Source organism: Brienomyrus brachyistius, chromosome 7 (assembly GCF_023856365.1).
Source record: "Brienomyrus brachyistius isolate T26 chromosome 7, BBRACH_0.4, whole genome shotgun sequence".
NCBI classification, from domain to species: domain Eukaryota; kingdom Metazoa; phylum Chordata; class Actinopteri; order Osteoglossiformes; family Mormyridae; genus Brienomyrus; species Brienomyrus brachyistius.
Genome location: NC_064539.1, coordinates 7,936,585 through 7,949,574, shown reverse-complemented (window position 1 = coordinate 7,949,574; position 12,990 = coordinate 7,936,585). Strand labels below are relative to the sequence as shown.

General features: G+C 45.8%; 1 protein-coding gene across 3 annotated transcripts in view; it reads left to right on the top strand.

The window, feature by feature from the left end:
• Positions 1–12,990, top strand: part of si:ch211-196i2.1 (collagen alpha-1(I) chain) — an 82,347-nt gene that overhangs the window by 53,119 nt on the left and 16,238 nt on the right. For all 3 annotated transcript variants that reach the window (XM_049020373.1, XM_049020374.1, XM_049020375.1), the window contains 20 exons: positions 555–608; positions 1,847–1,891; positions 2,006–2,059; positions 2,714–2,821; positions 3,526–3,579; positions 3,984–4,037; positions 4,168–4,212; positions 4,322–4,375; positions 5,028–5,072; positions 5,473–5,526; positions 6,871–6,924; positions 7,373–7,426; positions 8,004–8,057; positions 8,384–8,437; positions 9,539–9,583; positions 9,666–9,710; positions 10,089–10,196; positions 11,876–11,929; positions 12,048–12,101; positions 12,539–12,592. In XM_049020373.1, the coding sequence (XP_048876330.1) occupies positions 555–608; positions 1,847–1,891; positions 2,006–2,059; positions 2,714–2,821; positions 3,526–3,579; positions 3,984–4,037; positions 4,168–4,212; positions 4,322–4,375; positions 5,028–5,072; positions 5,473–5,526; positions 6,871–6,924; positions 7,373–7,426; positions 8,004–8,057; positions 8,384–8,437; positions 9,539–9,583; positions 9,666–9,710; positions 10,089–10,196; positions 11,876–11,929; positions 12,048–12,101; positions 12,539–12,592 (1,143 nt within the window). The remainder of the gene's footprint in view (positions 1–554; positions 609–1,846; positions 1,892–2,005; positions 2,060–2,713; positions 2,822–3,525; positions 3,580–3,983; positions 4,038–4,167; positions 4,213–4,321; positions 4,376–5,027; positions 5,073–5,472; positions 5,527–6,870; positions 6,925–7,372; positions 7,427–8,003; positions 8,058–8,383; positions 8,438–9,538; positions 9,584–9,665; positions 9,711–10,088; positions 10,197–11,875; positions 11,930–12,047; positions 12,102–12,538; positions 12,593–12,990) is intronic.

The window sequence follows — 12,990 nt, the reverse complement described above, 5'->3', positions numbered from 1 at the left end:
ACTTGCCGTAGCTTATCGAGCTCGCTGGTCAGTCTGCCCAGAAAAGGGAACCTTCTCTTATAAAGCCAGACAGGAAGAGGGGTGGCGTGAATATGTACAACACAAGCGTGAGCCGAAGAGAAGCAGACAAGATCTTACGCCTTGGTGCTCATCACTGAGATGAGATTAATAAAAATATAGTGTGGCGACAAGCGTTTTTAAGTACTCTAAATCATGGCTAATGTTACATAAATGCTTCTAAGTTCAAGTGTAAGGGCAAGCCAGGTTTGACACAGATATTGTAACTGCATGATGAAAGATGTATGAAAGTAGATGAAGTGCCTTACGGGGATGTATGTATCGGCAGGGCGGGCGATAAATTAGGTCATGATGTCAGTGGTGCTCAAGTTCGGCTGCGCTGTGCTCTACATGCTGCATTTAACTGCATCTCTACGTTTGAGAGCAGAAGCCTTAGTGAGAGAGTAGAACAGACGATAAAGGTGGTGCAGCATGATATGAATTAAACTTTCTGTCTCTGTCTTTATTTGCCTTTTGTTTGGCCAACCTTCCACCAGGGACCTGTCGGACCAGCTGGGGCAAGAGGGGAACCAGGGTTCGAGGGGCTCGCAGTAAGTACCTGCCTGACTCGGCCCCCAAGGTACGGAAGTGGGCTGACCTTGCCGGTACCTTGTCTATGACGAGGTCACCCGTATTGCCATTTATGGTCAATTAAGTTGCGGTCTAGACAGGACAAAAAGTTTTCTAAACCCCAGGGGATCCCAGAAAGGACCCTTGTCCTAACCTGTGTCACTAATATTAGTATCCAGTTTAGCAGAATAATAATAATAATAAGGTGCTGTGGAGCATCATGTGTTCTCAGCAAATTAATACTGTAGCATAAGTTTTGAAATATTTCCACTCAGCAGAGTGAGTGTGAAGATGTGAAGACAAAACAAAGCACCCCAGCAGACTGATGCAGAATCACCGCCTTGCTCTCCTTATGTATCTCAGTTTCAACAGCGATTGCTTTTTGAAAAACTTGTTTCTGCCTAAGAAACCTGAAAGGTCAGAGGTCAAGAGGGCAGATAAACAATGGGGCACATGCTCCACTTTTCAAACTGCGTGACTGCTGCGGCGCCGTCAGACCTGCAGAGCGCGTTCGCCGGAATATCTGCATGCGGTTCGCATTTCGGCGGAGCTGTGATTCTGATCCATAATAAGTGCCGGCTGACGTTTGGTCGAGTTCCACAGCCTCTTCAGCTGTGTCTTCGGTCCTGTGAACACTCTTCGGGGGGGGGGGACACGTCGAAAGCTTCCCCATTTCTGGGGGGTTACATACATCATAAAAATGCAGTCACACACCCTCCCACCCCCCTGCCTTAAGCGTAATAGGATAACACGACAACAAAGGTCACCTGGGAGCAGGGCTAGAGGGGGGGTCTCAACGCAGCGGGCCCAACGGAATAACTTTGCTGACCCTGTGGGGGAGAGGGGGGAGGAGGGTACTTGGTAGATAGTCCTGAATTTTATGTGATCATCTGTTACAAAAAGGGCCGCTTTGTAAAATTTGCCGGCTGGGTCCCACTCGGGGGGGGGGGGGGGTGACAACACATGTACCATATACATTTGAGAAGCTGGACCGCTGGCCAAAAGGACCCTGCTACTGAACATGATGTCTACAGTCACATGACCAGGTTTGCATACTGGTCAGGGGAAGCGACCGTAGAACAGACTGATATCAGTAGGATGTTGAACTGTTGGGCAGACTCCGATATCTAGCAGATATACGCTGCTTTCAGTAAGCACAGCTGCTGGGCTAATTAACATTGTAAAACTATCTTGCTGTCATCTTGCTTGCATCTTTAAGGGTCCCATGGGAGCACAAGGTTCACAAGGGCCTCCCGGTGACAGGGTAAGACATCGTACTGTGTTATTAATCTTACTTAATGTGTCTCCTCCCTACCCAGTGTGTCCTCTACAGCTAGACAGTGTCATTCTCTCCAGTCTTTCTCTGTTGCCCCCACAGGGTGCTACGGGGCCAGATGGAGACCATGGAAACCCAGGACTCAAAGGAGCCAGGGTGAGAACCTGAATCCAGTTTATGAGGCCATCCTGAATCATAGCGCTCTACACACTGTACAGGAGAAAGATGCTGGCGAATCCTGCTTTCAAATCTCAGACAGGCAGCCGCAGTGTTGTCCCCGAGACAGACACTCTAAGCCAGTGTTTCCCAAGCCGGTCTTTGGGACACACTGGACAGATCCACATTTTTATTTGATCCCAGTCCCTAGAACACCTCACCCAAGCAATCAAGAGCTTTACAGGTGTGCTGAGAACTGGAACAAAGCAAAAATGTGGACCGGTCCAGTGTACCCTGAGCACTGGTTAGGGAAACGCTGCTCTAGCTTCCAGGACTTTATAGCAAGGTGGGTTGGCGTGGAGCTACCTGCTACACTTACTGTGACCCCAGTTCTCATCGTTGGCTTATATCTAAGGCCTTTCCCTGTTCCCTTTAAACCTTTTGTACTGTTCAGTGCTTTCGATAAATCGTTGGGACATAAATGTTGAGTTTAAAAGGTGAAACATATGAATATGTTCTAGTTAATTTATTCCTCTTAATATCATAGTAGTTTAGCATAGTCTATAGTTTAACATGCTGTTCTTTCGAAGATGTTACAAGGCTCTTGTGTCAAAGATGGCTGTCGTCACGCTTGCTGTATCCACTTCCACGCAGGGCCTCATGGGAGCTCCGGGAATTATGGGACCTCAAGGGGGGAGAGGTCCTGTCGGCCTGCTGGGCTTCCCTGGGCTGAAAGGTCAGCCAGGTCCTAAAGGGATCCAGGTATTAGTCTCTTCCTGGCCACACGTCCCTGCTTTTGTCCCCCAGCATGGCAGCCTGGCAGCACGTGGGTGTGAGCCGTCACCCGTCAGAGAAGGACAAAAAGACCTGGACAGATTAAAAAAAAAATAAAAATCTCTATTGGATTTCTGTGGCACATTCATAGAATGGAACAATAAACAAAAGCATATAATGAGGTGGGTAATTCAGGTCCAGAGAGTAAAAGTCCAGACCAGGATTTTGTTTCAACGAACCAGTTGAACCTAAAGAGTCAGTCACAAAGTATTCAACTGGTTAGTTGAAACGAAATCCCGGTCTGGACTTGAATTACCCACCTCTGGTGCCAACCATTAATTACTAACTACACCGCAATCTATTCAATGCTCCAGATCCTTAATTCTGCTCCACCCCCCCACCTATGCCCACCCTACCCGTATCACACCCTCAAATTTTAAATGGGCTGATGAGGGGGCAAGGACTGTAAAAGAAACAAATTAAACAAAAGTAAAATCTATAAATTAAACAAAACACAAATATATAAAGGGCAGATTCTGGGGGACAGAAATAGTTACCAACACTTTCGACTGCTCTCCCCCAAAATACAATGTCACGGCGTCATTCAATATGTGCAGTATACTTAACCCTAACCCTAACCCTAATTCTAACCGCTATTCTTACCGCTAATGGAAAGTTTGTATATTTCACAGGGTGAAGATGGAGAGTCCGGCATTCAGGGAAAAATTGGCAAAGAAGGTTCAAAGGTCAGAGACACCTTGTACTAACTCGAGACGTATAAATGGGACACAGCCTGCTTCTGTTCTCCATCTTTACGGGCAGCACTGGCTTCCACCAAAAGTAAAAGAGATCATTCCGACAGCCTTCGAGGCCGTGGACACAAAATAAACATTCTCCGCTCGTATTCCTGCACCCTTTAATGTAATCTTCCGCTCTGCTACTGTTTACGTGCTATCTGGTTGCTCTTTACACATAGACAAAAATCAGGAAAGTTAAATTCTTCTCTAAAATGCATCTAGAAAGCGAACAGATGTCAGACTGTTACTTGAATTTTATTTGCATATTTGAGCTTTTTGTTTTCATGGTTCTTTTCCGACACCCAGCAAAGTCACAGCAGCGGTTCTTAATGTGCCTCTGTGTCGTTATTAAGGGGGTCAGAGGACTTGAGGGACGTCCTGGAAAACAAGGAGCCAAAGGCCCTCGGGTAACTCCTGTCATTGCTCCTCACTGTAAAGACATTTGACTATTTATTTATTGTGGTTATATCCCATAGAGGACTGCAGGGGGCGCGGTAGTTAATGAGACAACCCTAAAATACAGCCCTGTCCCTCCAGGGTCGCATGGGACAGCGAGGACTCTCTGGCCCACCGGGAGTGCCGGTAAGGAGTGTGAATGCTGGACTGGACACCCTTTTGAAGTGACTAGTTTATAACCCCATGTTATACTATGTGTGTCTGTTTGTGTGTGTTCCTCTTTTGTGCTTTACAGGGTTTGCAGGCCTTGTCTGGGGCTGAAGGACCTGAAGGAAAGCCTGGTACACAGGTTCCCATTCTATATATTCTCATACCCTGATCATCATTCCCATGCATCGCCCATTGCCTGCCCCCACACAGCCATGTTTGGCTCCTGCTGATCATGTGACCTGGAATCAGGTGCCTGCTTGGTACCTGCCGATTGCAGAGCAGGACAGGCAGCAGAAAGCTTGTTTTTCTCCGCTAATACGGAGGACGTGGCCATGTTTATTTACAGCAAAATCTGAGATTAGCTGAGGGCCTGGATAGCATAGGGGACGATCTGCCCTGTATTTGCTCCTTGCCCCAAAGCATTCTGGGAGTTTGGTAGAAAAATCTCCTCCGGTGAGACCGGGCAGACCATTGTCATTACAGGAATGAGATGGCGCTCTTCATTTATTTGCCAGTTTCTCTGATTTTGTGTTTATTGTGAATGAGGCTGTTTATTCCCTTCGTTTGTTACACTGTGACTAATTAAAAATGTAAACTGATGGAAATGCAAAACAGTGACTGTGTGGGGTGGATTATTGTAAATGCATAAGCGCTGGTGTAAGCTGTAGACTGCAGTTAGTTCAGTGGTGTGGGGGGGGGGGGGCTCTTTCATCCTACTCGCGTTCGTGTTTCATTTCGTTTTGTCTTTGCTGCTGTGGGTGAGTGTGACTCTTCCTGACTCTTTCCCCCAGGGACACCTTGGTATGGCCGGGAATGCAGGCAGCAGAGGCCCCAGGGTGAGTGAGTGTCTGATCTCCACTAAAACGGGGCCTTAATTAACCTTGTTTAACAAAATTTTAAAACCCCCCCACCCCCTACCAAACATCTCCATAGAAAATAGCCTTTGACCATATCCATGTGCCTTTGACTATCTCAGAAACACACTGATTAACACGTTCCGTCTTGCTGTTCGTTTTCAATGCCATTTTCCCTTTAAACATTTATAGTCGATTTTATGTTTCTGTATTTTAGTCATTGTACGTTTGTACATATAAACTTTAAACGATCAAACTCAGTTCAGTAAGACCCCCCCATTCTCTCATTCCCACCCCCATCACCCACCTCCTTTCTTACTTTCATCCTCACCTTTTTCTCTCATTTTGTCTTCTTTTTTCTGCTCCCTCTCTTTATCACCAGGGTTTTCGAGGGACCCCTGGAGAAACAGGACAGGAAGGCCCCCCCGGAGCCCCGGTATGCCCCCCCACCCCAGCACACCCCTTTGTCCCATCGGTTCTGGGATGTGTTTGGGGGGACTGTTATCCTCATGCTATCCCTCAGAGTCGTCATAGCTGTGAGGTCTGAGCGCGGTGTAGCCGTGTTCCCATATTCCTGCCTCCTGCTGTCTTGGCCAGCACCCCCCCCCCCCCCTTCGAGTTCTGAGAAGGGGGCACTTAGGAGTCCCATTCTACACCACAACAATTTCAGATAAAACGCATCGAGATCTTGTCTTGAAGTATTGTACGCTCTGGTTGCTATAGTGAAAGCTCCCCCTAGTTCACTTAGGCTGGGGGAAGTGATCATTAAGTGTTGTCGGGCGAGATAGATGCAAAATGGTGGCCCCAGATCGCAAGCGTCCCCTGAATTGCTTCACAGCACAACCAGCTGGATAAAAAAAGGTCTTGGAATGATTATCGAGGCTGGCTGCTTTGGAAATGTCTCTGCTCGGGAAATAAACACTAAACATAGCATAACCCAAGTGTGCATAAATCCTGGCAAAAAACATACGCTGTCTGCCCCAGTGTTTAATTACAGCATTAGGGTGTTATGTGCTGACCTGCAGCGGGGCCATGAAACGGCAGACAGAAAGCCAGCCCGGCTGAACCGAGCCATAATCCCAAGCGGGTAGTTCACACTTTTGTCATTCTGTAGGGTTTTTATTTTCTTTTTTTACATCAGCATCTGTTTAATCCTTTTTAAACTGTCATATAAAGATAAACACATCCATTTTCAGTCTGTGGTTCAGCTGGTTAGAATGGCGTGATCGGAAGGTCGTAAGTTCATATCCCTGTGGCTGGAGAGTTATTTCACTGTCGGGCTCTTGAGCGAGGCTGAGGACCCCCAATTTCTCCAGGGGCTGTTCGACCCTCCCTTCTCAAAAATGTGTGTTACTTTAGATAAAAGCATTTGCCAGATAACGCACCGGGTGTTTTAGGGCTTGCGGGTTGTTTGCCGGGTTTGTCGGTCCTGTGTGTTGGGGAGTTCTTCCACGAGTCGCATTTTAGACCCAGAATAGCTTCCTGCGTGCTGTCTCACCCCAGTCCACCTCTCCGTATTTCTGTACTTTTGGCCGGTAGCTGCTCTGCTGTTTACAAATGAAATTATTTTTTAAATTCTTAGGCCAATATCTCTCTGTTTAAACTGAAATAGCAAAGTATGTATGTACATTGAAATATCTGCGGGGCTTGAGAAATATTAATGTAGTTATTATTATCAGTTAAATATTAGATAAGTTAAAACAATGATTCAAAAATCAAATAATAAATTAGTCATTGAATCATTAATATAAATGAGATGCATCTAATGATTTCGTGACAGGGTCCTCCAGGAAGACCAGGATCAGAAGGTTTCACTGGACCCCCTGGTGAGAGGGTGAGTTGTATTCGCTTCCAGGAAGAAGATGAGGTCTGTTGCTTTGGATGCAGTTGGACTCCAGCAAGTCAGTTTTTTACCTTAAACATGGAGCTGATGAAGTCCTCTGGAGCTGAACGTGAACGTAGCTGGTTTTAAAGCTATTTGACCACCAGTACTGCTCCCATTATGAACAAAGGGACACAGAATCCTCAAACCTTTGCAGGAAAGGTATAATGCTGCAATCTAACAGTACGACCTTTCCTGTTTCGTCTCAGGAATGGTCTGAACATGATTAGGTATAGTTTTGTGTTACTGTGAGTATGTATATCGGAATTTGTATGTACGCAGATTTATGTCTGCTTGATCAAGGAAGTGATGTCATAATTCAAAGGAAGTGATGTCATAATTCAAATAAGTGATGTCATAATTCTCCTGCCCATTCATCTGGTGTACTCTTACCTCCCAGGGCTTCATGGGAAAGGAAGGCATGGAGGGGCCGCAGGGGCCAGTAGGCATGTATGTAAGTGATTCCTGATCAGGTTTTACTCATTGGGCAGCGGGTGTTGGGGGGGGGGGGGGGGGGGGGTTTATGTCACTGGAGTCCATGTGTCTCTCTGTCTACCACAATAAGAATGTGGAGGACCTTTTTAGGTTATTAAATTTATGGCTTTTATTTCATATTTTCATACTGAATGCATGCAAATGAATGAAGATATTATTCAGCTGGAGTGAATGATGCCTCCAGAGTCGAAGGTCTGTTTTTAGTCTTGGCTGTGAGTCTGCATGTGCCCCATATGCTTCTGTCTGCTTTCCTCTCAGTATTGCCCTGTTTCCAGAATTCCATGGGGTTCCAGTGAAACAGTGACCCTGATTGTGTGCAGTCTGGGATTAGCGCTGGACTGACCCAAACTGACCTGGACAATGTATTGAATTATTACTGAGAATGGGCTCATTTTGAAAGCCTTCACATTATTCTGGCCTTATTGCCTCTCCTTGTTTCAGATACATGCCAGCTTGTTGATATGGTGGTTCTCTGCAGGATAAATTAGCTTGAATCACAGTGTTTGTGTTTCTGCGCATGTTCCCTCTCTCTCCAGGGCTTCCCCGGAGCGGTTGGCATGCGTGGAAGGCCAGGACTCATGGGGGAGATAGTAAGGGTGCCGCTGGGCTTACTCCAACCATCTGGACATCAGTACACACGTCTTTAACCTACCTTGCACCAGGGGTGCTGCTAGAGATTTTGGGCCCCATGAAAGCATATCATATTAGGCTAATTGCGCATCCCCGCCTCCTTACAGCACACCTCCCTGGCACTCAAGTGAGCTAAATACATCCACAGTAGAACTAAGCTGGTCTTTTGGTACAAAGGTGGTCGTGGTTATAACCTGCTATATGGCGTTGAAAGCCCTCATCGATATCCAGCTCACTTTGTGATTGTCACTGACGTTGACTAGCCGTGTTACATACCTACCACTAGGGGGAGCCTGGAGCACGAGGCCTGCTGGGGCCACCAGGGAAAAGCGGCTCAGTGGTAAGTGTGCGTCTCGTCCCAGCGCCATGCGGGTGTTCATGGATGACCAAGAAGAGCCCTCGATCGCTCCAGCCCGGAAGAGGGTCAGCGGCTGTATAACATTTCCCAGTTTCCTAATACATATTCATTAGGTACCGTCAAGAAAACCCCGCCCAGGTTAGATTTAACAAATCAGAGTGGTTTATTTTCATACCAAAAAAAAAATTTTCAAGTCATCTTTGATGGTTTTTGAGACATGGCTGACATCACTTTCATTTCCACAGCCAGTTTCTGCCGCTGATTTTGGGATTTCGGTACAAATATCCTGAAACTCATTGTTTTTCAAGCTTTAGTGTGATACCTGGTTTTTCAGATTTTTTTTTTTTTGTAGGTTTCTATTAGAAAATTGAGAGTGAATTATTTTTGGTTGAACCATTGAAATCTTGACTTTGATCAATGGACAGTTTCAGTGCCGTTTTTGAAAGAAAGACAAGGCAAAAAGAGCAAGAAATAACCTTTATTTTTAAATGCTACATATGAAATTTATAGACAGAGAAAAGGCAAGTTGAATCTGAAGTGCTTTGGACCAATGTCTACACTTTGCTCCAGTCAATGCGTAAACCTACCGGCACCTACTCCCATTGATGCTGGGACATGCACCCCAGTGTTTTTCCTGGGTTTCTCTTGTTCTTATCTTCTTTGTTTTGCTGCAAGACAGCTGGATCCTTTGCTGAAATGGCTCAGCTTACGTATAATGTTCAAAGGTACAAAAGCAGGCCCCAAGTGTAGCGCACAGCCCTTTGGTTACGGTTTCCTTACCACTAGACCCTTCGGCTCCTCATTAAGTGTGGCAGAATAAAGTGTTAGGTTCAGATAGATTCCAATGCCAATCAACTAGAGAAGTCCATCTAGAGAAGGCTGGCTCAACCAATCAGATGTCTTGGTTTTGCTTCCTCTAGTTGCTTGGACCCAACTCCTCTACAATCTGATTTGTTATCTCTCTGAACCAATCATAATTCGTTCTGCCCTCAGAACATTTTGTGTAAGTAAAACTCCCAATGAGCGTGGGCTTTAAAGTGTGTGGAGTGTGCATTGCATTTAACTTTTAAAATATTGTTCCAGGGCCACAAGGGACCCCAAGGGGGAAGAGGCTCTCCAGGGCCACAGGTATGTTGTTGGGTTATGAGATCATCTCCCCAGGGTGGTACTTTGTCATTAACAGCCTCCTGTTGGATGTTTTTGCCTCTAGGGCAGACAGGGGGAGCCAGGCCTCCAAGGCCTGCATGGAGCACCGGTGAGTGTTTCTGCTATCATTCCCACCCCCCCCCCCCCCAGGCCTCTCTCTGAGATGATTAGCCATTTCATATCCCGAGGATTCCATTTTCCAGAGCCAAGGCTAATCATTTCTCACCGGCAGTTTTGTCCCAAACCCCTACAAAAAAGGCTCCACTCAAATGGGTGAATGATTGCAGGTTCAGTGTAATGATCTCTGCTACCTTGAGTATGATGTCCCAAATTCAGATGTTAATAGAAATTCACCTTTTGCTTTGAAAGAAATCAAAAATTAGCACGCGAGTGTCAGTCTACAAAGGTGTGAAGGATTAGACCCATGAGTCATTTCTTTGACGACTGATGGAAACTGCTCCTTGACGGCTCTCTCATTCTCTGTCAGGGGCCTCCAGGTGTTCCAGGCCCAGAGGGTGCGCTTGGCAAACCTGGACCTCCAGGAAGCAAAGGGCCTCTGGGTGCACCAGGTCCGGATGGTCCATCTGGAATTCCAGTGAGTGGGTATTTTCTCCGTTTTTCTCATTTTCTCTTATTTCTTCTGTTATTTCTCACTGTAAAATAAGCAATAAGCAATGAGGACATAGTTTTCCACAACATGAACCCTCAATGACTTTGAGAACTTTGACATCCAATGACCATCCTTTGCTGAATCTTGGGTCCATGATCACAACATGCCCGGATTTGTTTCCATGGTATTTTAAGACCAATAGAGTTGGAGTTCAGCATCAGAAACCTGATGCCTCTGTAGCATTCATAACCTCACATTCATAATTCATTCATGCATTTATAATTCATAACTTCTACCAACAAAGATGAAACACCATGTTCTGTTTGGTTGACATGAGCTTACAGCACATCTCTGCCCGCTGGTGTTCAGAATTCAGATCGGGTCTTAAACAAAGACTGTCTTCCTCAGTGTAGGGAGATAGTTTAGCAGCTTAATGCAAGGCTTTCTGTAATGCAAGTGCTATGTTCCGTGCTGCGTACTGAACTTCTCTGAAGCTATGTCCTACATCAATGAATGTGAGAACACAGCTCTCCTGCACAGAGACCAGTCATTAACTGTCCTTCCTTCAAGACAAATGGCTGAAGTAGAACCTTCTAGAATAAATGTTAAACCTACAACCCAAGATTTTAATAGGTGGAGCCTGATATATCCAAGATCCATGACTTTTATTGCCATAAAATCCATGAGCACAAGACTGTAACTGCCATTAAGACTGGCAGTTACAAGACTGAGGATGACATCCCACTGGCATCCCATCCACGATGCACCCCAGCCTTGTGCCCTGTGCTATCTGGGAGAGCCTACCGGCATCCCTACAATAAGTAAGAAAGTAGAGCTTTATTGTCATCCTAAACAATACACAATAAAGTATACAGTGAGACGAAATATCGTTCTCCAAGACCATGAGTGCAACATAAAACACAAACAACACACAAGACAGATCACAATGAGGGTGAGAGGGGCAGTCATTTTTACACTACACCTAAATACATATAAATATCTGAATGTGATTGAATGTGAATATATACAGGGTAAGTAAAGTGAGTAAGTTATGTTCTGCAAATTAGGCAAGTTGTACAAGAGTGCAATACGTGTAATATGTGTGTAAAGGACCAGGTATGCATAGATGTTGACAATCCTCACCAGGAAAAGACGATGAATTCTTGTGCCAAAATGCTACCCTTGCTGTACCTGTCTAACTGTCCATCCATCCATTTTCCAAAACGCTTATCCTACTGGGTCGCGGGGGGTCCGGAGCCTATCCCGGAAGCAATGGGCACAAGGCAGGGAACAACCTAGGATGGGGAGCCAGCCCATCGCAGGGCACACTCACACACCAGTCATGCACACATGCACACCTACGGGCAATTTAGCAAGTTCAGTTAGCCTCAGCATGTTTTTGGACTGTGGGGGGAAACCGGAGTACCCGGAGGAAACCCCACGACGACATGGGGAGAACATGCAAACTCCACATACATGTGACCCAGGCGGAGACTCGGGTCACATTAAGGGTGTGTATATGCATCCAAGAACCATCCAAGACTTGGGTAATCATTAATCACATACAGTAATACTCTGTAATTGATTAGTGCTGCTCAACTGGTCATGTGATCAACGCCATAATGGGTCCAATAAAAGCTCTTTTGGGTTTTCCTGTATTTCAGAGCAAGGAGGGGGAGTCTGGATCATCAGGACCAGCCGGCAGTAAGGGACCAAAGGTAAAGTGGTGGTCCGTGATGTGCCTGGAGACGTGTCTACAGTTGGCTGTTACCTTGGGGCGGGAAAAACAAATCCTTGATAATACACGATGTACACGTCTGTCGTTGTCTTGCGTAGGGGGTGGAAGGACCTCCCGGTGACATGGGACCACCTGGACTGGAAGGTCTACAGGTTAGTGTTATTCACATTGTTTTGAGAAATGGACAACTGGGGCATTTAAACAGGGAATAATTGCATAGCGTTCTGTGTTCTAATGCTTGTTTTCACACATTCCCATCGCCTACAAAGGTTTTATATTCTACAGGTTATAACAACTGTCAAATCAAACCAGCAATGGCCATACAGTCTTTATATGTGTGTGTGCATGAGGTAAATGGAGTATTCTGGCATGGTGACTCCACAAATCAGATAGGAGGAGAAACGCAACACTGAACCACCTGTGGGAGCCCTTTCTTTATGAAGATCTTAGCTCACATGGGCTTTTCTGAACTGTTTTGAGGGAATGCAATGGTTGACTGGAAGCAGAGGCTGAAAAGCTGTATTTCGTATCCAGTAATGATGTGTAACTGAAATGTGTGATATGAAGCACTGTCATAATGCCTCTCCAGGGAGATGCTGGTCGGACTGGTGTGGAGGGACCCGTGGGGATGAAAGGAGAGCAGGTGAGGGCTAGAGATTAAATGAAGTCTGAATTGATGGATTTTTTACTGGGATCTACTCGTTTCTCTCTGTGTGATTTTTTTTTTGTTTGTTCTTGATGATATGGGATCGGTGAGTCTGCCTCATCTTCAAGGAGGATCCGCAAACTGTACTTCTGTTGACTAATTTCTCCTTTTTTTCATTCATTTATTTTTCTTTCCCTCGTTTTTCTACTTTTTCGATACATGTAATGAAAAAAATATTGGGGAAGAAGATAGATAGAGGGGGCGGCATGGTGGTGCAGTAGTTAGCACTGTTTCCTCACACCTCTGGGACCCGGGTTCGAGTCTCCGCCTGGGTCACATGTGTGTGGAGTTTGCATGTTCTCCCCATGTCATCGTGGGGTTTCCTCCGGGTACTC